General features: G+C 39.4%; 1 protein-coding gene across 1 annotated transcript in view; it reads left to right on the plus strand.

Moving 5' to 3' along the window:
* Window positions 1-27264, plus strand: part of ACACB (acetyl-CoA carboxylase beta) — a 1510375-nt gene that overhangs the window by 1303101 nt on the left and 180010 nt on the right. Inside the window, exons 45-46 of the mRNA XM_044068517.1 lie at window positions 3105-3201; window positions 13674-13809. Coding sequence (XP_043924452.1) covers window positions 3105-3201; window positions 13674-13809 — 233 coding nt within the window. The remainder of the gene's footprint in view (window positions 1-3104; window positions 3202-13673; window positions 13810-27264) is intronic.

Below are 27264 nucleotides of genomic sequence, written 5' to 3' on the forward strand. Positions count from 1 at the left end.
CTTTTCCTTACCCCACTTCTTTGTGGGTGCAGAGTTGGTCTATGTAAATTGGGGGAGTCTAAGGGGCTTGTCATCCTGAAAGAACTCTTATTTCAGTGTTTGTGGATTATCATTAAGGAAGTTCTCAGTCACTTGTGATCAAGGTCTCGCATTTTAAGTGATTGTACATTTGCATGAGGAAGCAGTTGAATGAACTACATGTGCTGTCTCCTGACTAATGTATTTGTAAATATGCCATAGGTCTCAACCCCCTAAGAGGTCAGCGTGGAACACAGACCATAAATAGCAATGTCTGACAAACAGGCAACATGTGGAACCACCCTATTTTTGCACTGTGAGAAAAGCATACCTTGACCATGCCCATGGCCTTTCAACCAAAGTATATGCACACACACACACACACACACACACACACACACACACGCACACACCCTTGTCATACCTCTCAACTGCACAGAATTTTGCATAATGCTCAAATTTTTGCCTCATAGTTTTGGCCTGTTCCTCATAAAATATGTAGATTTCTGGCAAATCACAGAGGAATGAAATAATAAAGTAATGACAGAAATTAGAGTTTCAGACAGCATATGCTTCAGAACATGTATGGTACTACAAAGCCAGTTATAATAGCAACTTTCTAAATTTATAACAGCAATATTTAAAATTGGTTCCTTTGTTCCCCCATTAATTAAGGCTATGGCCAGATTTCTTGTGCTAAGAGGTTGAGAGATATGACACTCACACATACACACACACACACACATTCACCCTTGTATTACCTGTCAACTGCCCAGAATTTTGCAAAATGCCCACATATTTGCCTTATATTTTTGGTCTGTTCCTCATAAAATATGTAGTTTTGGGTCTATATTATAAGAACGAAAGTTGAAAATCACGAACTCTCTAAATGTCGGAAATACTGGACCTCAAACTTGTTATTGTGGGGGGCTGTGCCCCCACACACACCACTAAATATATATACCAACTCTGAGATCACACTACAGTGAGGAAAGGGCAAATATTCTAATCTTCACTGTACTGCGATCTCACAAAAAGCACTTGGAGGTCCAGTATTTTCAACATTTAGAGCGGTTGCGATTTTCAACTTTTGTTCATATAATATAGACTCGTAATTTTCTGGCAAGTTACAGAGGAATGAAATAATAGGATAATGGACGAAATTTGAGTTTTAGACATCATATCTTTCAGATCATATATGGTATCACAAAACCTGTTATTCTAGCAACTTGATAAATTTATAAGGGCAATATCTACAAATCATTCCTGTTTTTGTGGCTTTATAACCACATTATGTTTGGCTATTGTGTGTCCAGATTTCTTTGACTAAGAGGATGAGAGGTATGCATTTAAAGAGAGGGAAAAATAAAGTAGAAGCAAAACAGTACCAAAGTCGTCTTTTTCGGCTTTTCCCAGTTAGGGGTCGCCACAGCGGATCACCTTGCCCACTCATGATTGGCAGTGGACTTTTACGGTGTCGAGTTGCCAGCCCAGCACCCAACCTTCCACAGAAGACACACACACACTCATGCCTAGGGCCAATTAAGTGTGCCCAATCCACCTACAGCATATCTTTGGGATGTGGAAGGAAACCAGGCCACCCGGAGGAAACCCACGTGACCACAGAGAGGACATGCAAACTCCGTACAGATGGCACCCCAGCCGAGGATCAAACCTGAGCACCTCTTGCTGTGAGGTAGCAACACTAACCGCTGCACCACTGTGGCCGATCCAAAACAGTACCAAAGTAAATAACTGCAATACAAGCAATTAAAAGGAATCCTTTTAACTGCTGGTATTGCTGTTATTTACCTTGGTACTGTTTTGCTTATATTTTATTTTTTCTCCCTCTCTTTAAATGCAGTTTTCCACAACCATTCCTGGTACATGAAGACTCATGTATTTGGGAGCTTTCATTGGCTCCCATCCTTAGGAACAGTTATTTGATTGGTTCATATGCCACAATGGGGATTGGCTGTAATTGCAGAATATGAGCCAATTAAAAACTGTGTTGCACAGCCAATGCTGTTCCGTGCGGAACAGTAGGTTTGCTTATGGTGGAATGCGGAGCATTCTGCATAATCTGAAGCACTTCGCTGCTCAGAAATGTACTTCTTTTAGGCATCTTTTACAGTCCTTTTCTCAGACAATAGGGGGCTACTATTGCTACTGCAGCAGCTTGTTGAAATTCTGAGGATTTCAACTACAGAAATGCAAGTGTACATGACAAAATGACAGGAATTGTACTAAATCCACAGCTGTGGTATCTCAGAGTATTAATCCCCCTACCTGAGGTACAGAAGTCTAAGAATTATTAGATAGTAAGCAGCAGGATATCAGGTGTGGGAAGGCACAGTCCACATAAGCAGGGAGTGAAGCCCTTCCAAAAGTGCTTTAAAGCTGTAACACAGTTTCATATTTAATTTTTTGTAATTACAGTTTTGTTTATTTTCAAAGTGTGAGCACAAATGATTGGGCTTTGTGATTCTGTTAAGGAACCTCCTCTTGTTTAAATTACCAAAACTATCCTTGCTTAGGAGACTGTTATATACTTAACTGGTAATAAAGGATATAGAACTGTAACATTTGCCATAAGGCTCTGAGAAGAGCACCAGAAGAAATGATAAGCTGGTGGATTGATGGTATTAGTCTTGTGGAACTTTTGAGGTTTTCCAGATGGATTATGTAATTTTTGAATGCAGATACTGTTGTCTTTTTTACCTCTTCATTCAAGTGAGTATACTACCGGAAAAATAATAATTCAGTAAACACTTGAATTGTCTACCTCATTGTCTACACCCATGATTTTTGGCAGTATCTATCAGCACCATGCATCATTAGTGTTAGTGTGTGTGTGTGTGTGTGTGTGTGTGTGTGTGTGTGTGTGTGTGTGTGTGTGTGTGTGTGTGTGTGTGTGTGTGCGTGTGTGTGTATACGTGTGTGTGTGTGTGTGTATGCATGCATGCATGCATGCATGCAGACTGCACATTTCACCCATTAGTATGTTGTAATGCCTTAAACTCTTACTGCTAATTGATATACAAGCTTAGTCTGAATCACTAAACAATTTGTTTTGTATTGTACAGGTTAGGAGGGATTCCACTTGGTGTTATTGCAGTTGAGACTCGCACTGTAGAACTGACCATACCCGCTGATCCTGCCAATCCGGAGTCAGAATCAAAAGTATGGTGATCTTTACCTACTGCTTTTTAGAAGAAAAATGTTTAAGACAAGATAATATTTAGCATTTTCTTAGACATAATGATAGTAATAATAATAATAATAATAATGCCTGTGTTTAAGGATGTTAAAGAAAATGTGTTATTTGCTGAGTAGTGGAGCATCATTCAAGGTAGTAACACTGTTGTAATCTCAGAATAGATAGGAAAGCTCAGTGGCTGACTTTTGAGTTGGCCATTGAGTGACCTCAGTAGTCATTAAATCTCAATTATGGCTTGCCAGAACAACTGAAAAATAGAATAATTTCCTTAAAAAATTTTCAGAGGCCTGCCCCATTTCACACAAAGAAGTCCAGATAGTGGCATGGACACTGGAGGGAGCAGGATTGAGAAGCTGAGAGTGAGGATCCACTGCCAGCTTGGCCAGCTGGTCCGGCTAGCCACTTAAGTAACACCTAAGGGGAACACTAGATGTTACACACACTGAGTACTGGTCTGCCATGCACATGCCACCAGTAATGTGAGCAACACTAGAAGCCACGGAAAGCATATGTGTGTATAGAGGTGTGAATGCCTCATCTGGGTAGGCTGCAAAAGTATAGCTTGAGAGAGCTGGGTAGGGAAGAAGGGCACTGGAGTGGAGCCCATTGGATCCTACAGACCAGCCTTTTCCCTAATACTTAGCTGTCTCCTTTTTGGGGAGCAGATGGGGTGACTAGACCCTCAAACCAAAAAAGGAAGCTGTAGGGATCTCGGCTGGGTTAGAGGTACCTGGCTTCTACCCCAGAGAAATAATAGTCAATGGGGTGAAGAAAAGGGGTACTACAGGACCCAGAATGTTAGAAATCTGTTCATATTTGAAATATATTTTCGAAGGGTGTAAATACAGGATAATCGAAACGTCTACTCTGAAAATAATTGGCTACATTATTTGTGCATTTCTTTGTTGGAAATGTAATTTTTTGGCAATATTTTTTCAGCAGTAAAATAGTGTGTTGTATCATGTGTGTGCTGCATTTCTGAATCTTAACATGTTACATCCATAGCTAACTGGTACAAGTGCATTCATGGCCTTCTCTTGTGTAGACCACTAAATTTTAGGACAGTCAGAAATGCATTAAGTATATACTTGTGGTATAGCACCAGAAGTAATCTGATCATTGCTGCTTTTCATCTTCCCCACCTAGTTCCCTATGTTTTTTCTTAAATTTAATTAAACAATGGGCAGCACGATGACTTGTTTGGGCAACGTGACACTGGAATCTTAGTTTCATAAGTTGTAAAGCCAAGCTTGCAACCTGTTGGCTTTCAAGAAGCTTGTATGTGTCACGGTTGCTTTAAAGACTTGTAATCAATGATCTTGATTTGACTATTATGATAATATTGTTCCGTAAACATAGCACACATTGTAGTATGTGCCAGTCTCATTTTGTGTTGTTATTGCTGATGTTTATTTTCTACAGTACTCTTCTCATTCTGTTGTTACATCATCTACTTGCATACACCCATTACAACGTTTCAAACTGAAGTAGATCCAACATTGCTTTTGAAGACAAGGCAGTGGTCCCCTGTAAAATGCATGTAAAACTTGAAGTGCAAGGGCAGCAGCTTGTAACTTTTCAAAGTAATTCATATTTTTGTTATTTTGAGGGGGTGTGGGACAGCTTAGAAAGTTATCAAAAAATGCTTGATGTAGGACTTCCAAGATGGATCTAGTTCTCCCAGTGTGAAAACAGAAACTAGGAAGAGAAGGCCAGTGGACGTTTGTGTTTCTGATAAATTTCAGTAACTGGCTATTAAGCACACTGCCTGGATGCCAGGAAAAAAGAAGTATAGAGGACCTGAAAGAAAATTAGCTGCAAAAGGTGAGGAAAAAAAGCACTGACTGGGAGAAGTACTACAGCTCTGCAGCAAAATGCAGTGTAAGCTCCAAGCATGGCTTGCAGTAACCTAGAGGAATGTATAAGGCAGCTAAACACAGACCCGATTAAAATAAATGAAACACTGATATAGTATAGCAACTTAAACAACAAAAGGCTAGAAAAAATAAAAGAAGCTTTAAACAGATATTCAGATGAGGTGATAACACTGCAAATAAAATCTGAGGTCAAAATGAAGAAAAAGATGGCTGAATATGAGATTGCTCAAGAAGAGATGTTTAAAAAAATAATAGCATTAGAGGACAGAGCACATAGGAAAACCTGGGATTTTTCAGCTGTGCCAGAGAAGCTGGAAGGAACAGACTATTAATTTTATGAACGCACAGATAAGCAAAGTGACTGGTATTCCACAACAGAAATTAATTGAACGGGGACATTGTGTGTGTGTGCTCCAAACCTGGCTATGAGAAAGCAGCCTAGACCTTTAATAGTAAAGATGCAATCCTACCAGCAGAAGGAGTTGATTCTGACAAAACTGTGGCAGAAAGACAAAATACTAAAAATGGGTGACAGCAGAGTGTTTCTGGAGAATGATTACTCACTGTACACCAGACAGAAGCGAAATTTACTTCACTGTTCAGGGAATGTCGAGAAACAGGATGAGATTCAAATTGCTGTACCCAGCTATCTTCAAAATATTTTTTTCCCTGGAGGGACGAAATAATTTTTTGATGAAGTACATGCTAAGGGTGAAATACAAAAGTTTGTCCAACAAAAAGTGAGCTGTGAAACAGAAGGAGATTCTGCTTTTTGTTCTGGTAATAAAGACCACAGAGAGACTATGCCAGTGAAACCTTTTCCAATGCTTCAATGGAAAATGCTGGAAAGAAACATGTAAGCTGACTAGAAGAATCAAGATTATGCTGGAAATGAAGCATACACAGAGTTTGGGAGATGGAGATGAACAGGAATAAAAACAGTAACTTGGAAACTGACAAATGTGGGATTACAAAGCAATAATTATATCTGTGAAATATAAAAGAACAAGAAAATCTGGAAGGACTTTGTTGGACGTCTGGGGGACTCTAAAGCATATGCCCTATTTCATGTCATTAATGTTTGGAAAAATACTTGGGGGAGTGGAAGAGGTGGGAGAAAGTTAACTGCACGTAAAGCATTTTTTTCTTAATAGTACTATTTGTAAAGCGCATGATTTTCTTTGCATGCTATAAAGTGAAGTTTTCTCAGTTGTTTTTAAGTGTAATGGAGATACTGTTGTGGACAGGTGCTCCTGTTTTTTTTTTTTTTCCTTTTTCTTTTTCATTTCTCTTTTTCCTTGTTCAATTTTGAGAGGTATGAGTACTGTAATGTAACAAAAAAAAAAGTCTGGTTAAAAGAGCATGACAAAAGAATAAAAAAATAATGTGCATTTTCTCCTCCTTGCTTGGGGGAATGACTGGATTAAGGCCCTTAGCTTGATCTAGTAACAAGTCTTAAGAGAAAACAAGTAGATGAAAAATAATATTGAAGATTATTGTTATGCCTTTTTTCTAGCAAGTAAATGCATGGTTAGTACCAATTCTGTATTTGGTCCTCATGTCTCCATGGACACAATCTCAAAGAGAAATTGGTTCGGAAGTAATGTTCTCTGAAAACATTCATGTGTTTTCCCAGCTGCAAGAGCAATAAAGATGAGACAAAAGCACAGGCTGTATCATGTGTGGATAACCTTCTTTTTAGGTTAACTCAAGTCTGTTGAGTGTGGCTGTCAGTCAGAGACAATTGTTCCTATTAAGAGGGGTAAAAACCTTAACATTTGATGATATGCATAGTTTTGGGGTTACTATTCAGTTACTAGGTTTTAGGGGGGTATTGCATGTTTTTTTTTTGAGGACTTTCAATAAAACAAAACATTTTGTAAGATGTGACACAGGCTTATGTAACACAAAGAACTGGGTACATAAAAGGTGGGAATAATAACTTTTTAATACAATGATGCTTTCTGTAATTTCTTTAAATGTCAATGGTCTTGAAGATAAATACAAAAAAAGAAAGAGTAGTGAACTATATTAAAAATGTACAGTGCAAATAGTTATGCTACAGGAGACACCTTGGAAAGAACTGAATGTGTGAATTTGATAAAGAAAGGTTTTCAGGATGAATAAAACTAATAAACATGAACCAAACTTGGAAATGTTCAAAAAAAAACTGAAACCAAGAAGTTGAATGTAAATTGCAGAATCGGGAAACCACAACTCCAGCATAAAAAATTATTTTAATATAAAAACATCATCCTTTAAGGATGAGGTTTTCAGGATGGTTATTCGGTGGAATACATGGGACCAAGGAAAAGAGGGGTACTTATATTAATTGCAAGAGGAGCTCCAGTAGTGATAGAAGAGGATAACATGATAATAATGGTAGATTTGTAGTACTAAGGGGCTACTGACAAGGGAGGAAGATTACATTGGCATGCATTTTTATTTCACCAAAAACTGCTAATGGAGCTTAAGAAAATTCTGGGAAAAATAATCAGCTTTCAGCAAGGAATATTGCTTATAGGTTGGGACTGGAATTTGATTTACAGCAGTGAAGATGTGTCTGAGGCACCCAGAAGGGAATGTATAACAAAGGAGAGTAGACTTTTGAAGAAATTTATAAAATATTTGGCAAAGAAGATGTGAATTCAGTAATAGGCATTCAAAGTGAATTTACATATTATTTCCCAAGGTACAAAAACTGGGCTAGGCTAGACAGAATTTACATTACAGAGGAACATGTGCATTTAACTGAGGGTCTTGATATGCACCCAATAGCCATTTCAAATCATAGGCTAATAATAGCTAAAATAAAAAACACATGGTAATGAAATAAAAATGAGACACTAGTGCTTTCCCACCTATCCATTGAAAAGAGAAGAATTTAAGGAATGGGTAGTGGAAATTATTCAGGAGCTATTAGGAAGATAGAAATTTCTTCTGAAAATATAACTAGGGAGTGGGATAAAATTAAAGTGGAGTTTAAAAACAGGGTGGAAATAAAATCAAGGGAGATATGGTTAAGAAGTAAGAAATATTTAGAGGGATTGACAAATGTTAAAGTACGGAAGAATAGGGGGAATTTCACAGAACAAGAAGAGAAGCAACTGCAGAATGCTGAACAGAAAAGGGATTACCTCAATAATATGCATGAGTTTAGAAAGATTGCTGTTAAGCAACTGTTTTTGATAACTGTAGAGCACAAAAACGTTTAGCACAATGACTCAGGCAACAGAAATTAAAAAGGGCTGTCGCCAAACTTAGCTGTTAACAAGGAAGGCAACAAGAGATCCTATAGAGGTATTAGAAATATTTCAGAAATTCTATGAAAGTCTGTATAAAGCAGAGAAATGTGGAAATCAAGAAAAGGTGCAAATGGAAGGATTAAATATACAAAGGTTAGAGATTGATGAGGCTCAGTTACTAATGATTAGGATAGGAGGAGATGAGATAAAAATGGTGATGTATAACCAATCTACAAGAAAGTCCCCAGGAATAGATAGTATTCCTGTGGAAGTCTGGAAGCTAGGAGAGGGAACTGATAAAGACTGGAAGGTTTTAACAGTGTTTTATCCGGAGGAGAAGTACCAACATCCTGGAAGAAAGTAGTGGTAGTTGTAATAGCTAACGAGGGTAAAGATCCATCAGATCCAGCCTCATACAGGCCCATTTCAATACTTAACCATGATTATAAAGTGCTTATGCCACAGTGGATAAAAGAATGGTAAAAGTGATGCCAAATTGATAGATATGGATCAATGTGGTATTTTGGAGGGGAGGCAGACATTTAACAACATTAACAGAACATTGATGATCCAGAGGGAAGCAGAATGTAAGAAAATAACAGTGTTGTTTGTGGGTCTTGATGCAGAGATAGCATTTAACAGAGCAGGCTGGGACTTTGAGAAGGGCAATGGAAGCATTTGTATTCCCTTGTAAAATTATAAGGTAGATTAGGAGGATATATGAGGGATTAGAGGTGAAAATTAAAGTGGGTAGGTTTCTCTCTGATACTTTCTGCTTGAGCAGGGGAACCAGGTAGGCATGTCCTCTTTCCCCTTTATTTGCATTCTGTTTAGAACCATTGGCAAAGAAAATAAGGGACTCAGAAATTCAAATATGTAATTGTTATGTTAGTCAAGAAAAGCTGGCACTATTTACAGATGTTATTTTATACCTGACAAAACCGGAAAAGGGACATTACAGTGTTGTGGAACATTTTGAGACTTTTCAAGTCTTTTTAGGATACAAAATTAATGAAGCTAAAACAAAGATAATAGTGATAAATTATGTACCCAGACATGAATTGGTTCAGCAGTATCCATAATTATGGGGACACAATAAAACTGAGAAAACAGAAGCTCTGTTATATGGATATGGATAGTACGATACAAGCAGTTGAAATGTTTTTAGCCTGTTTATACACAGGTCAGTCATATTTTATCAGACAGAGGACAAATTAATAAAGAGCTGAAGGATTTTGTCTGGGAGGGGAAGACTGCAGGAGTCAAATTGGATAAGCTGATTCTTCCAATAGAACAAGGCAGATTGGGATTACCTGATTTGAAGGGGTATTTCAGAGCAACACAGTTAAGGTTCCTATATATAGCACAAGCAGAAAACTATAATTCAAAGTGGAAAGGGATGATGATGAAATGGGGTGAAGCTTAAAAAACAAGGAGAGACTGTAATTTTGCATGCAGACCTTTAAGGAGAATAACAATAATCGTACAGAATATTATATACATAAAGTAGCAGAAAGTATTCTAAGAGCTAAGCCAGTACTGGAATGGAGAAAGGAGATTCTGCCGATAGGGATGACCTCAATTAGGGATACAGACAATAGAAAAGAGGGGGCTGGAATTTATTGGAGAAAACTGGCAAAGGAACCATTGTATTGGGAGCAAATAACTAGAGAGGGAAAGGTAACAGAATGGGAAGATGCCAATAATTTATTTACACTGCAGGTTAGAGATTGCCTTCCCTATCAAGGATTGATATCGGAGTATAAGTAAAGAGAAAGAAATAGGGGGGATCTAAATGAAAGACCAGCACTGGTAGAGTTTTTAATAGAATCTAGAATAGAAGCTGATGTTAAAAAAAAGAGAAGTTAGAGCATATAAAATATTGCATGATAACTATAAGCATCAATCAGAGGAAGTTAGAAAGGATTGGAAAGAGAGATTGGATAAGCAAAGTCACAAAGAAACAATGGGATATATATAATATGTAAATATATATATATGTATATATATATATATATGTAAACTCTAGAGAATTTAGGATTTTTGCTTGGAAATGTTTACATAGATGAGTACCCCAAGTATACTCCAGAGAATTTTTCCTCAGGTAGACAGCAAATGTTGGAGGTGTGAAGGGCAAGAAAGAGGTAATTGGGAACATTTTCCGGGAGTGTAATGAGTTGGCAGGCTTTAAAGATTAACCAACAGTCTCCTATGGTGCTGAACAAATGGCTCATACAAAGTATTCCAAAATATGTTTATTTAATTATCAGTTAAGTGCATTTGTTCCTTTATTCTTCATTAGAACTACTATAATACTTAAAATTCTCATTAAAATGATGAAATAAGAACATCACGTGACCCAGCAAATCTAATAGTAACACAAACCAATTAAATAAATAAAATTCCATTACAACTTGTATTAATTGCCAGTTACACCGCAGGAGATTGTTGGTTATTCATTTGTGCTATTCCTGTTTAGACTTTAAAGATTCTCTGCAGACTGCTCTGTTAAAGATGCTGGCTGACCAAATTGGTGTAACTAGGGAGATTATTTTTCTGAACTATGATACAGAATCGGAATTGCCTAGACACAGTAAGGCCTTGCTGAGTCTAATTATGGTGGCTGACAAAAAAGCAATTACTAGAAAATGGAAAACAAAGTCTAAAACATCTGTAGTGCAAGCAGTGAATATAGTAACAAAAATAAAACAGGAATCAGGATATTTAGGAAAGGGTAGGAACAAATTACAGAGGAAAAATGGGAATTGTGGGAACAATACATACAGGGGGAATAAGGTCTAAAAGAAGACAGTACTTGAATGAGCTATGTAAAGTTTGACTGACCGTGATTGAGTAGAGTATAAGTAATATATAATGTTTGCAACTAGAATTGTCAATATGGCTTGTGATGCAAAATGTTTACAACTAAGATTGTGTCAGAATGGTTTGTTTTCATTTATATAAATGTATGGTTGTGTATGTCATAAGTGATAATTTAATAAAGATGTTTCTTGTTTAAAAAATTTTAATTGAACTGTTGGAGATCAGAAACAGAATTTTGTATTAAAGAAATTGAATGTATGGGATTCTCTAACTGTAATGGAAACAGAACTTCAAGGGAGCAGACGTGGACAGAAATGCCTTGAATCTATAATGTATAATGCAGTACAAGGTGTGACGTTACTGGTCCAGTTGTTAAGACTTGTACTATAATAAAAATACAATATGGTCACTAGTTAAAAAAAGTCAAGGGCCTTAATCCAGGCATTCACCTATGCAAAAGTAAGAGAAAACATATCAGCTCTACATATGTCACAAACTGTACAGTTTTAAACCCCATTCCCCAACTCAACAACCCAGAATTACAGTATATAACTTAAACATGGTTTTTGTCCAGCCTTTCTTTTCTTTTTCCATTGTAATGCCAACATTTCTTAAAACTAAAAAGAAGAAAAATGCACTTATTTACTTCAGTATCTTCATTATATACAAGAATCACTGAAAATACTTTACTATATAACAGTTTATATCATAAAATGTTTTATGCAAGTAATGTTAAGAACAAAAACTGTTTCCTTTTCTTTTAGTGTCCTTCCAAACATTAACGACATGAAGTGGGGTATGCACTTTTCAGTTCCCCACATGATTAACAAAGTCAACAAAAGTTCAATCTTTTCACTTTTTTTGTAAAACCATATTTCACAAATGCGATTGATGCTCTATAGTCATTTATGTACTAATTTCAGTGTTGCTGGTCTTCTTCCTGTTCATCTCCATCTCCCAGTCCCAGACTCCAGTTCAAGTCCAAGGTACACTCCTAGTTCTTCTAAATAACTACTGTCCTTTTTCTTCTGTTCAACATTTCCCTTGAAACATTGGAAAAGGTTTCGCTAGCAAAGTCTCTCTATGAGCTTTATCATCAGAAGAATGAGAAGCTTTTTGGCTCACTTTTAGTTGAACAAACTTTTGTATTTCCTCCTTAGCCTTTTCTGCATCAAAAATAACTTTTATCCTCCAGGGAAAAATACTCTTGACGACAGTTGGAGAAAGCAGCTTGATTCTTACACCTGCCTCTTGACATTTCCTGATTGCTGGGATAAATTTGCTTCTCTTCTGCTTGATGTACAGTGGATATTCTTTTTCTGTAAACACTCTGCTGCCTCCAATTTTTATTACTTTGTCCTCCTGCCACAGTTTTGTTTCTTCTGGTATAATTGCATCTTTACTAATACAGGTCTTGGCTGCTTTCTCATGGCCTGGTTTGGAACACATACTCAGTATGCCCTTTCAATTACCAAATCTTTCTGTGGAACACCAGTCTAGCTACCTATTTATGTTTTCATACAATTAATACAGTCTGTTCTTCCAGTTTCTCTGGTACAGCAGAAAATCAAAGGTTTTCTCTATCTGCTCTGTATTCTAACTCTATTTTTTTGAAACAGCTCTTCTTGAGAAGCCTCATACTCAGCCAGCTTTTTCTTCATTTTGCCCTTCGATTTTTGTAGTTTTATCAGTTCATCATAAACATCCTTTTGTTGTTTGTGTTTATACATACCTTCAGTGTTTCATTTATTTTAATCACCTCTGAGAACATTTGACTTATTTTTCCTCTGAATTATTGGAAGACATCTCTTGAACCAAAGCTAAATCTTGAACTCCTTTTTGCTGAACAATTGCAGAATCCTTCCAGACAGTGTTTTCTCTTCAAATTTTCTGGTTGATTTTCCTTCAGATTTTCCAATTTTTTTTTCTTTGCTAGCATCTAAGCAGTATACTTACTAGCTGGAAACTGAATTTTACAAAAAAAAAAAAAGTTTCAATGCCACACCTTTTTCTCAGTTTCTTTTTCACACTTGGAGAGCTGAAGTTAACCTGTTGATCAGTGTGGATCCATCTTGCAAGTCTTAATTTTGATTATTATTGTTCATAAAATTAGTGACCTTTAGGCAATGAGAAATGCAGTTTAAGATTCTGTATTCCTTCCTAACAGATCAAAATTTACAGTATAGACAGATACTGCTAAAGCAAAACTGGTGAACACTTTAGGGAAATGAGTTGTGTAAAACTCTGTTTCAGATCTAAATTAGATATAAAGGTATATATTGGATGTTAGTTGCTCCTGTGTTTGTATCTTAATAAAGTGGATTATTGATGGACTACTGGTCATTTTAATGGTATTTGGACAGCTTTATTTTGTCTTCTTGGTTGGACTTGTATTTTTTTCACTCTACTGTTTTTCATATATTGGATGTTGCCTAATGTCAATTCTCATTAAACAAATACCATGGTTTGTTTGTATTTTTTTCCATTTAGATAATCCAGCAGGCTGGACAAGTATGGTTCCCAGACTCTGCTTTTAAAACTGCTCAAGCTATAAAGGACTTCAATCGAGAAAAGCTTCCCCTGATGGTGTTTGCCAACTGGAGAGGATTTTCAGGGGGCATGAAAGGTAGATGTGTAGCAATATAAATCCAATGTCATTCATTTCTTGTTTGTCTCCTAACTGCATTAATTTCTCTGTATCAGTTCTATATAAATGTGAATACTCCCACATCTCAACTGTCTCTGTCATTCTCATGGGTGAGTTTTCAGCACCTAGAAACTTATGTATGTGTAATATGTGCATAAAACATTACTGTTTCATAATGTCTTACTATAAAATTGTATAAACGTCTGCTTAATTCTATATACAGTGTTTTCTGTTTTATAGGTTCATGGGCATATACTAGGCTGACAACCACTGGTACTTTATAAGCCCTGCCATTGTAATCTAAATGCATCCCATGGCTATTTTGCATTTGAGGTTGTTTTAAGGGGTTTCTTAGTTAGGGCTCAGTTTACCTGCTGGCTGTCTTTCAGAGACATAGGTGTCATACTGGGGTGAATTTCCAAACTCCAAACCACTGATCCAGGTTATGCTTGAATAGAGCTCTGCTTCACATGGATGGGAAGCCTATTCCAGAGAATGGAAATTCTGCAAAATACATGCCTGTCCCACCAACATGTCCTATTTAAATTTCAAATAAAGTTTAAATCTTTACATCTAGTAGCTCTGATTCAGTACATTTTGTGGCTATGCAAAAAGTCCATTGGGGTGGGATCCAAAAGGTTGTTTTTTATTCGAGAGATAAATTGCCTCTCAGCACTCTGTGGGAAACAGTGTATAGGGATAGGGGCTATGAGGTGATCTGCATAGGACATTGTGTTTATGCTCTGTATCCTTTTTGTGAGGAACATTTGTGGACATTCCAGTTGTTGTATGTGCCTGATAAGGTACACACTGAGGGGAGTGTTACCATCAGTGATGGGTCTGATGAGAGCTGAATAGTGGCACAGTGACTTCTCTGGACCTAGATACCATGTCCTTACTTATAATCTGAGTGACATAGAATGGTTTTCTTACTACCCTAGGCACATGTTGGTTGAAAGCCAGGTTACTACCTACATGAGTTCCTAAATTCCTGACTACTGTTTTTACTTTAAGGGGTATTTTATTGAAGTTTGCTAGGGTGGCTGACTTCCCAAACATTGCTATTATGCATTTCTTGGCACTAACGTTTAGTCCAGGCTTTTGCACCAGTCATTTGTCTAGGTTAGACCTTCCTGTAACATGTTAGTATCTTGGAATGTTTGTATGAGTGCTCCCAGCTTGCAGTCATGTGCAAACTTGGTAAACCAAAGGCCCTTGACCTTAGTCTTGACTTCCAAGAAATAGATGCCAAAGAGGAGTGGGCCTAGCACAGAGTCATAGTGGACACCACTGTGACCAGCCTCTTTGTGGTGGTGGTGGTTTCCCCAGTCCTAAACTTTGGGTCTATATTATATCACTGAACACTGTATAGTCGACCTAAATACTTCAAAAATCCAAAATGCCAAACAGATTTTTTTTCCCAGGGAAAAAAATTGCTGATCCGTAAAAAAATCCAAACACAAAATAAAGTGGGGGCTTCGCCCCCCACTCCCCCCGATGTAGGGGGCTGTACCCCCCACACCCTCTCTACTTAAATATACCAGCTGTGAGATCGCACCACAGTGGAGGAAATGGCAAAGTCCCGAAAACAGCCCAATTATTTTTTTTCCCTGGGGAAAAAAATCGCTGTTCCATTCTTTCGGAATTTCACCATTTCAGGTAAACACATTTGATTAAACAGCATTCGCAACTTTAAGCGTTCACTTACATAATAGGAACCTTAAACTTTTGGCTTCTACCAGTGTGCCAGATGGCGATCCAGTGGGTTACATAGGGGGTTATGTCCAATTCCATGAGTTTGTTTACAATGCCCAGGTGGAGTATTGTATGAAATGCCTTAGCTAGGTCAAGGTGGGCAGTATGCATCATTTTGCCTTCCATCTGTTGTGTTGGTGACCTTCTCAAAGAAGACCACCAAGTTCAGTAGGCATAAACTCCATTTGAATAAACCAACTTGGGTTAGGTCCATTGTCTGAAGGTTTTCTATGTCATTGTTAATCAATTTCATGACAATTCTTTCCTTGGTTTTGCATATAAAGCTTGTCAGACTGATGGGTCTGTAGTTACCGAGATCCATTGAAGACCACCCTTATGCAGATGGATGATTTTTGCAGTCATGTTTTGCACAAAGCCTATTCAGAGATTGTGGTTGAATAGTAACTCCAGCTAGATCATATTTCAGGGTATTTAGGATGCTTTGTTGGATATTGTAGGGGGCCAAATGAAGCTGTATTCTTGTTGATTGTTGGAGGGGATACATAAGATGGTATTTCCTTGGATGTGGCTGGGGGAGAGAAGAGGGGTAAAGTAATAGATGAATTTGTTAGCCAGAAGATTTTCTACATCTCCCAGTTCCATGAACGTGGTTTGTTGTACCAGCAGTTCAGCACAGTATCGTGTGCTACCTTTGAGGTTTTGGACATAACTGAAGAAGGTCTTGTGTTTGTCTTTGACCTGGGAAACTATCAGTACCTCAAAATTTGCTTTGTCGGACTTGATTAGTCTTCTTAGTTGTCTATTTAGTTTGATGAGAGAGTTTTTATTATTCTTGGTGTTACATTTCCTAATTTTAGCTATGACTTTTTTCTTTTGTTGTGCAACTTGTTTAACTTTGGATTCCACCAGGGTGGTTTGTTTTTAAAGTTAGTTTTGGGCTTACTTCTGTTAAGTACAGCCATCTCTGTGCAGTCATTGACATGGTTGCACAGAGCCTCTCTGAATAATTTTGCATAGTCTGCTGTGCTATCTGGGTTTGGAGAGACTTGGAATTTTGATAGTTTATCACTTAATAGAAGGTAGTTTGCCTTGGAGTATTTCCTAACTGTGACAGGGTTTCTTGGGAGTTGCAGAATTGATTTTTATTTCAAAGAGGACTGATTTATGGTCTGACCTTACCAGAGAGGACACAACACTTGGGGAGGGGGGCGTCCAGTGTTATCCCATGTTTGAGTACCAGGTCCAATACGTTTGTACCTCTGGCAAGCATCTGCACTATCTGGTCCATGATGTTTGTGTATACAAAGTTTAGGGATCTGTGCATCTGCAAAGTCGGGGTCATGTAGGATTCCTAGTTTATACAAGGATAATTAAAGTCTTTCATGGGTACAGGATTTGGTTGAATAGTGAGTTTCTCCAATCGATTTAAGTATGAGCAATGGGTTCATGAGACGTAAAGGCTGACCTACAAACTTGTAGGATGTGGTATGGGACTTTGTCAATGGTAACCTTAACATGGAGAAACTCCAGCATGTCATCCTGTTTATCTAAACTAGAGGTATGCTTGTCCAAACTAGAGATATGCCTGTTATTGATTAGATCGATACCCCTGATTTAGTCCCTGCCTGTGCATTTGCTGGTCAAAATGTATCATTGCACTGCTGGGTTACTCTCTGCGGCTTTAAACCATGTCATGGTAACTGCAGAGATGTCTGCATTCTTCAGTGTGAGGAGAGTTTGGAGGGAGTGGAGCTTCTTGTTTAGATTCCTGGCGTTAAGCGGTAACACTTTTAGATTTCCTTGGGTAGATTTTGATATGTTTGAAGTTTTTTCAATTTGGCATAGCATTACCTAAAAAAGGCTGTATGGGGGAGGACAAGGTTTTAGCAAATATTCAAAAGTGTATGGGAAAAGGTGCAACCATCTTTGCCAAAACAACATAGTTTGTTAACCCTGTCTTCCTACTAATACAAGTATTATATCCCTCTAAAATAAGACCAGAAACTAAGCCAAATTATTAAAGTCAGTCATCTTACATTCATATTTAAGGTAGAGTGCTGCTCAGTGCTAATCACATACCAGCCTTGGACACACAGTTAAAGAACTCCAAAATGTATCTTAGTCTAGGGAGGTACGTCTCAGGTCATTTACACCTACACGGACTGTGAATTATACTGGTAACTGTAGTGCACTGACTTTAGTGCATGTGTAACATAGTGGATCCTGGCCCCTGATAGGCAAATGACAGTTATTTTCTCCTTGTTCATCCTGGTGAGTGGGGAATCATCATGTCATACAATGGAGTCCCTATGACTAGAGTCCTGGTAGTTGAGGTTCCACTGGGTGTGGCTGTATGTACAGTGTTAGATGTTGTTTCTGTTCAGTGCTTTCAAGTTTTATCAGGATAGTTTTTGTAGGTGAAATGTCTGGGAGGTCTTCGGGGTCTGGGAAGATTGCATTTAAGTGCATCAGCATAAGTAGGGCTATGTATTTGGGTGCATGCTACGTGTGGTGGGTGTAGCGTGTGTGTTTCTGACAACCAGACTGTTATTCTGAGTGCTTGTATGCAAGAGTTTTGCCTCCTGAGACATTGTGTATATACATTTCTTGCATACTGTTTGTTTCTTTGAGGATATAATAGTTGTCAGTGAACATTAGATAATTATTACGTTATCTCAAGATACCCATACCTAACAAACTGGTTGTGGAGAAAGTGTGAAACTGCATATCTATGATGTCAGGTCCTATATTGGGTGAACTGCAAGAGTGCTGTGTATGATGGGTTAATAGTGGGCTGACTTAGGGTGCTTTTGGGACTAGAGACTAGACTAGGTTAGGCAGTATAATACTAAATTCAAGAGGCAGTAGACCTCAACCTCAAAACTAGTTGCTGTGTGCTATCCAGCACACAACTTAGTTGCCCTACACTCACCAAGTTACTGGTACAATTTCAGAGGTAGTTTTATAGCGAAAATTTGGTTTCTAGGTGTGTGCTTCTATACAAGGTACTACTAGCCAGGGCCACAAAATGGGCAGCAGTACACAAGCACCGAATGTATACAGATACTTAAAACACAGAAAACTGGCTTCTAAGGCCAATGGCCAATACAATGACTACACTTTCAGCTTTCTTTTGTGTTTCTCAAGTCAGTTAAACCAAGCGACCACCTACTGCCACTAGATGAAATATCCCAGTCCTGTTGATGTAAAAACACAGAGAGTGAGTGCTTGAGAGTGTGTGCTACCACAAAAACAACTTCAACAAACTAGCTAGAGAAGACAAGTTAAATCAGTCAGACCAGTAGCAAGACAGTTTGAGCAAATGCAGTAATTTCAGCTTTACAAGCAGACAGATGTACAAACAAAAAGGAAAGCAGCAGTCAGTCACTTAAACAGCTTCTGGAAGTGCAGTTTTTAAAAGCAAGTACTTAGTTTTTACCTGGCTGGCACCCACGTGGTTCAACAAAATCACTTCAGAGGCACAAGTGAGAAACACATCGTTACTGAGCTCTGTGGGAATGAGCTAAGACACTTACAAGTCAGCCAGATTTATACAGTCACTTAAAACACAGGCAACTGTGTAGAATCCCTTTAGCAGGGCTAAAACTGCAGGAATGTAACAATTAAGTACCAACAACAAATTCAAAGTAGAAAAGTACACAGTAACACTGCCAGAAGTGCAGTTCTCAGCAGTCAGAAAACAGTACAATATTAGGGCACCTGAAAATAATTTAAAGAGCAGAAATCGACATATAACGCAAAAAACAAGCAGTACCTCTCTGGTACAGTTAAAGTGCGAAACAGTAAAATAAATCTTTTATCAGTCAAGCATGGCACAGGATTCATTCAGGACCTGCACAGATACAGTGAGGATACAAAGCAAGTAGAAGCCCTGTGAAAATGACAATTTGTAGTAGGGGAGGTTAACTCAACAGCAGTATTAGTTTGCTGAGTAGGCTGTCACTATTCTGGATCTATGTAAAACAATGAGTAGGAACTGGGAAAAGTACTTAATTACCTTACATAACTGACAACAGCAGTCAAAGAAGGGAGAGATGGACTTCGGTAGTCAGATTACCATAAGGGGCATAAACCAGAGACACTGGCTTAAAAAACAGGCAAAGGGTTGGGGGGAGGAATTTGAGTTGCTTTAAGTAGTCAGACAAATCAGACACGACAGCTTGTAGCCCACAATAAGTCTGCATGTCAGCCATAATGGCAAGGAAAAATGTTTTGGCACTGTGATATATAGAATTAATTTACAAAGACCAGGATAGCAATCCAATCAGTTAAACAGATCTGTACAGACCAGATAAAACTAGACCCAAGAGCTATAACGTAGCCAAGCTGCCACCAAGGCTGTTTGTGACTGCTCGGGCCTACTACTTCAAAAAAAACTGTATCAGCTAAATAAAATAGCTTACTTATGGGAAGTTCAGAGTTGTTGTACAAACCCAAACAAAATAGATACTATACCTTGTAGTCTACAGTGTTTCAGGTTTGCATGTGAACCAAAATGGCCAATTATATCACCCCAGACTATACTCAAACCCACAATCCCTGTCTTGGGAGGCTTCAGATAAAAAATGTAGTTGTAAATCAATATTAAACTGATATATCCTGCAATATGTTGGGAGGAAGAGAGAGAGAAAACAAACTTGGCCTCTAGGTGGTTTACTAACTTTTTTGATGAATAGTCTGTTCTTCCTCTGCCGTTGTTTTCCATTTTACTTTAGTGCAGGGGATTTGGGGTCAAATGATTTAAAGACCACACTGGCTGGACTGACGGTGTTTGTTGGCTGCATCTGGCTAAGGTTATTTGATAACCTTGCTGTAGTGCATTCTCATGCATCAAGTGTCTAGTTAAAGGACCATGGAGAAACTAAAAACAATGAATTGTATATTAATCTGTGCAAAAGTAGCATTCCTGCCTCACTCCACTTAGTATTGTTTTATAATTTCTTCTGCCCCAAAACATCCTGATGGGGCTGTCACACCAGTGTGATAGGTGTGGTCTGTGCTTCAGCTAAAGTTTTTTTCCTCCACAGTGTGACTGTTGACATGCATTTTGCTTCGTGCTCTGTCCATTGACACACAAAAGTAGATGTTTTTCGTGTTTCACTGTTGCAGTCATCACACTTGGGTTATCTGCCTGCAGGTAGCCCTCAGTCAGCCCGAATACCAGAGACTTAGTATTTCTGTGTCAGTTGCTGTCGCTCCAGGACTGATGTCAGGTCATCAGGGGGTATATAAACAGGCAGCCGATGCCATTACATCAGTCTTTCTTGCAGAGGAGCCCAAAGCAAAAGCAGTTCACACTAGTGCCGGCCGGCCACTACCTGAGTTTTCATTTCGAATTGAGTCATCCTGAAGTCTTTTAAAGCTATTGGGGATCCTTTTTTCTTGCTCTAACCGATGTCAGAAAAAGTTAACAATTGTCTCGCCTGTGGAAAGCAAATACCACACAGAGATTTCCATTCTTACTGCGTCACCTGTTTAGGCCCTGACCACAACGTACCTCGCTGTCAGTTTTGTGCTTTGTTCAACGCCTGAACTATTCATTGTCAGGCCCTTATTGTCACTAAATACTTTCACTCTCAATCTCCATATTCCGAAATGGCTTCGGTAAGCCATCCGACTACCAATCTTCTGAAAAAACATAAGGGTAAAGACAGAGACAGACCGCATGTCCAAAACTGCCGACGCTTCCGTTAAGCTAGTCGCCCATTTGCCAGTACTCAGTGAGGTGCTTTCACAGCTCCTGATGCCCACTTCAATGGATTCGCAGGCCGCTACTGAGACCCGTTCGGAGTCCGGTATGCTGCGAGATTCTTCTTTGACTATGGAACCTGCGGATGTCTCTACCTTGGATGGGTCCGGAGCCGCTGTGCAGGCACTGGCTTCTGAGGAAGTTCTTCGCACTACTGATTCTCAACGCAAACCAACGACTTCTTTTGCGTCTTCAGTTCTGTCTAAAACTACCGAGTTTCTAAGGCCAAGAGTATGAGCTACACCTAAAAAAATTAATCAAACCCAAGCACCTGTTTCCTTGCCACAACATCAAATGCTTAAAATGTCAGAAGATCTGATTATGCTGATTAGGAGAAGCCAGCCTTCTCCTGCTAAGAGAAAAAGAGACTTGTCCCCAGAAGTTTTAACAGACCTAGAGTCCAATGACTCTGAGGTTTCTGAATATGAAGACATGCTTTTATCTGCTTATGAGGATTCAGATGCAGAGGAATCCATTCCCTTTGCTTCCCCTTCAGAGGATTTTTCTTTTGGTGAAACCCCACATACTTTAAGAGAGCATTTCCACTGGGAATGCCAAGACTATCCACAGTCCAAAAAGAGACTCGGAGAATTTCTAGATTTACCACAACATAGACCTTTAGCAATACCTCCAGGTCTGGATGTTGTGGATGATGGTTTTATGAAATCTAGCCTAACTCCTGATATTTTACCCCCTTCTTCAAGAAAACTAGACCAGTACTATAGAGTCCCTGACTCTCAAATTTCTTTTCAAAAATCCTACTGCTGCAATTACAACTAAGAATCCACTCCTTTGGACAGGGATTCCAGGGCTTTAGACAGATGGGGTAAAAAAGTATACACCTCTGCAACTCTTGCCATTAAGACATTGAATTGTCAGTTTCACATGCTGAAATACCAGCAACATGTTATGGAACATATTAAGCAAAAATTAGCAAGCATACTTTGCAATGTGGTTTTGATGCCCTAGAAGCATCTTGCAGGGCAGCAGTCACTGGTTCTGTACTGAGAAGGCATGCTTGGCTTAAGGAGCAGACCTTGCCAGACAATGCCAAATCAAAGTTACTAGATGCTCCTTTGAACAAGGACAATCTGTTTGGCACCAAAGCAGAAGAGGTTCTAAAAAAGATGGAAGAAAAGGCTAAATCTATGCAGACAGTCAAAGATTTCTTGTAAGTGCAGCCTCCTAGATTCAGTAGGCATTGCCCCTCAAAACATTGGTCCTTTCCAGCCCCCATAAGGCTATCTCAAACTAGACCCAGGGGAAACAGACTCCCCCAGGCTCCAGTCTCAAGGTATGCAGTGATCTAAGCAGTGGAGTGCCTCCACTTCAAAAACAGGCAGTGCTAAGCCCCACCCCCTTATGGAAAGAATTCGCAATGACTTCTCTATTCCTCTCCTCACCTCTGCCCAACTGCTTGTGCCCCTAGGAGGAAAACTTGCCCATCATGCAAAAAACTGGACCTTCATCGCCAAAGACTGATGGGTCCTCAACATTGTATCCCAGGGGTACAAATTTTACTTCCACTCACTGCCAGCACCAAAAGGGTTCCCAGACCTTCCTCCAAACCAGTGGGCAGAGGCACAAAACCAAATTCTATCCCTGCTCTCCATAAGGGCAATTCAACCTGTTCCGGTAGAAAGATAGGTCAAGGGTTCTATTCCAGACTTTTTCTGGTACCCAGAAAAGAGGGCACTTGGCGCCCAATCCTAGAGCTTTCCACTCTAAACACCTTCCTAGTAGTACCAAAATTCAAATTGTTCACCCTTCAGCAGCTTCTATGCTGTCCAAAGATGCCTGGTTAGCCACCTTAGACCTAAAAGAAGCCTATCTGCACATCCCTATCAGGGACTCATGCAGGAAATACCTGCGTTTCAGGGCAGGATCTGTGCATTATCAGTTCTGTGCACTTCTTTTTGGCTTATTCACTGCTCCCAGAGTATTCACAAAATGCCTGGCTCCAGCCATTGCTTATTGCATTCGGAGAAAAATTCAAATTTACCCATACTTGGACAATTGCCTGATTCAGGCAGACAGTCAGAAACCGCTGTTGCAGCACCTGACATTTGTAAAGAACCTTCTAACCTCCCTGGGGTACACTATCAAGGAAAATAAATCAAAACTAATTCCCAGTCAAAAGATTGTATTCCTGGGAGCAAGCTTGGACACAGCATCCCAGATGGCATTCCTTACTCCAGAAAAGCTTGGACACAGCATCCCAGATGGCATTCCTTACTCCAGAAAAACAAGCCTATCTGACAGGCTACGTCGCTCAAATGGCCACCAGAACCCAGCTATCTGCAAGGAAAATCCTGCAGGCCCTAGGGTTCATGGCCTCTTGCATCCTAGTAAATTCCATATGCCAGACTAGATATGAGGAAACTTCAATGGTACTTAAAAAGTCTTTGGTGCCAACATTCTCAGGATCTAGAAACCATCATACCTATCATACCTTGTCTAAGGACAGAGTTTCTTGGGTGGGCAGCAGCATGCAACCACAATAAGGGACTTCACTTTACTCAACCCCACGCCGCCCAAGCCCTAACCACAGATGTATCAGGCTATGCCTGGGGGGCACTCCTGGACAACAAGGTGCATTCAGGGCCACTGGAGCCCAAGTCAATGTCATCTGCATATCAACCAAAAAGAGATGCTAGCTGTTCAGCACACTCTGGCAGCTTTCAGGCCCCTATTCTCACCAGGACCCCTGCTGATAAAAACAGTCAACACCACAGTTATGTGGTACATCAACAAGCAGGGGGGAGCACACTCTTACCCACTCTGCTGGCTAGCCATGGCCCTCTGGAACATGGCATTGGACATGCAAATTCATCTGCAAGCTAATTCCTGCCAGGAAAACAAAACTGTCTGACAGACGACTTAAGCAGAAATCTCCTAAACCCACATGAATGGCAATTAGACCCCAGCACCTTCAGTATTCTAATCCAGAAATGGGGGACCCCAGAGGTGGACCTCTTTGCCTCCCCCTGCAATCACTAACTCAGCAAATTCTGCTCCAGGACACCTCACAGCAGGGCCTGGAAAGTGGATGCCCTATCCTTCCAGTGGGAAAACCTCTCAATCTATGCATCCCCCCTGCCTCTTCTCTCAAAAATATTACTCAAAATCAGACAGGACAAACCAAGAACAATCCTGATTGCCCCAGACTGGCCACACTGGCACTGGTACCCACTACTGCGCAGCCTGTCACCGGTGCCACCCTGGCACCTACCCCAGATACCAACCGTCCTCACTCAGCAAGGGGGACAGATCTTGCATCCTCAACTGAAAACCATGAATCTTGCAGCCCGGCTTATTCCTTAAATTCTCCCACAGTGACCAACCTAAGCAAGCATATACTGGACATCATTCTTGAAGCCAGAAGATCCAGTACAAGGAATTCCTATGCTGATAAGTGGAAAAGGTATTGTTCCTGGATTCATTCTAAAAGAGAGGACACAGCACTGCCCTCCTTACCTCTAATCCTGGATTACCTAGCAGACCTATTCCACAGAGGCCTATCCTTCTCCTCCATTAAGATCCATGCCTCTGCCATTTTGGCTCGTTACAACACTGAGCTACCTCTTCTCTCTCACCCTCTTATCAAACAGTTCCTGAGAGGGGCAAACAACTTAAGGCCACCAAGTAGAGCTCCCACCCCTGCTTGGGACCTTAACTTTGTACTGGAAGAGCTCACGCTACCCCCCTTTGAGCCCGTGGCATCAGCAGAGTTAAAATTCCTCTCTTGGAAAACAGCTTTGCTTCTGGCCATCACTTCAGCTAGAAAAGTGTCTGAGCTACAAGCACTTATGGCTGTGGAACCCTTCATTATTTTCCATGCTGACTGGGTTTCCCTCAGGACTAACCCATCCTTTATGTCTAAAGTGGTGTCCAGTGTGGCTCTCAACCAATCTATTCATTTGCCAACCTTCTTCCCTAATCCTCAGAATAAAGGGGAAAGGATCCTGCACTCCTTGGACGTGCACAGACAGCTCAGATTCTACCTTGAAAGGACTAAGCCTTTCAGGAAATCTGTCCAGTTACTAGTCAACATTGCACCAGGGGCAGAGGGCAAGGCCATTTCAAAGCAAACAATCTTCAAATGGATAGCACACTGCATCCATTTCTGCTACAAGCACCATGAGAAACCAACCCCTCATAGTATAGTTGTGTACACTTACCATAAATGTAGATGTTCAAGTGTATTCACTGTTGTAGTCCTGGTTACCCTCCCTCCACCCCCCCTTGTCTCTCTCTCTCTATGTCTGTTACTCACCCTCTTCAGGGGTATTGGTATAGGTATTTACTTTTTACTGGTGCTGTTTTCCCCACCATAACTTAGCTCCCTATTGGGGGGCTCCTGACATTTGGGGCAAGAAAAACTGATGTAATGGCATTGGTTGCCTGTTTATATACCCCTGACATCAGTCCTGGAGCGACAGCAAATGATACAGAAATATTTAGTCTCTGGTATTCGGGACGCGTGAGGGCTTACCTGTAGGCATATAACCCAAGTGTGATGACTGCAACAGTGAATACACTCGAACATCTACATTTATGGTACGTGTACACAACTGTACTTTCTCTGATATGCAGCTTTATTTAAAAGTGATTGATGTGAGTGTTGTTGCATTTGATTTTTTTATCAGCAGCTGCCTACTATTTATGTACTTTGACACCTTCTAAACAAAGTTCATGGGCCTTTTTTTTACATCACCCAGAAAAAATGGCTAAATGAGTTGCATTTATTAAAGAGTAAACATTACTTTGTCTAAATTTCATACTGAACTAATATGGTGTGCACTGAAAAAATTGAATACCACTGAAATGACACATAAAAGGAAAAATGGCTATGCTTATGTATAAGTGGCAATATACAGATACATTTTAAAGAAGAAACAACACTGAGACATGAATAAGAATTTTGTTTAGGATGTATTTGTCCTCTATATTTAACATGATATTATCAATGTACAACAAAGGAGTTAAAAAGCTGGCAGCATATCTTGAGGTGCTGGATATGTAGGCAGTATCCCTTGTACAGCATTTTTCTGTTGTTGCTAGTGAAATCAAAATAAGCAAGTACTGCACTGTCCATCAAAATGGAGCAAGTTTTCAAATGTACATTTAAATCTTGTTTCCTTTCTTAAGGGGGAATACGACGATGCCTGTTACTTATCACTTATAACCCCGGCTTCATATTGGCTAGCTTTTGTGTTTTTAGGCAGTGCATTGTGGGATGCAGTTACTTTTAAAGGAAGACTTGGAAGAGAGGAAAAGAACTAGGCAGAGAAAAAAGAAAATGTAAAATGATCATCCTCAGGGCAGAGTGGAGCAGGGCAGAAACAGGCAGACAGGTGGAAAAGGTCCATAAGACTTGCAAAATAGGACATGAAAACACTGTAGCTGATCACATAAGAAGTCAGCATATACTCGACTCTTTATTGTATTTTTTAAATACAGAAACCAGTAAATTAGTTATAGGTTAGATATAAACTGCCTTTAAGGGTAGCTATAACTGACTGCTGTAAGCAGGACCCTTATAAAATGGAAGAAGCTACACATCTTTTTTTATTTTACTTTTTTTTTTACTTAAATAGCAGGTTTCATGTTTGGTTATTATGTTTGAAAACAATTTCATACATTTTACATTATGCAACACATGCGGTGTGCGGTCCCGGTTGGTCTAAAGCTATGAGCCGGTAAAAGGAGGTGTGGGTAACCACCAAAAACCACCAATTACACGTGGTGTAACATATTATTTAATAAAAGAAATTTACTTTTTTTTTAAACTGTTACTTTTTAAAATATGGCATTTAATAATGCCTGTTTACTGCCCTTCCGCGGAGATGTCTGTGTACACTGGCGGTGATGTATCATGTATCGCTGCGCGCTGTATGATGTAGTTGAAATCAAGAAGCAAGACTAAGAAATTGTTTTATAATTTT

Source organism: Protopterus annectens, chromosome 4.part0 (assembly GCF_019279795.1).
Source record: "Protopterus annectens isolate FY-2018-M chromosome 4.part0, PAN1.0, whole genome shotgun sequence".
In the NCBI taxonomy this organism is placed as follows: domain Eukaryota; kingdom Metazoa; phylum Chordata; order Ceratodontiformes; family Protopteridae; genus Protopterus; species Protopterus annectens.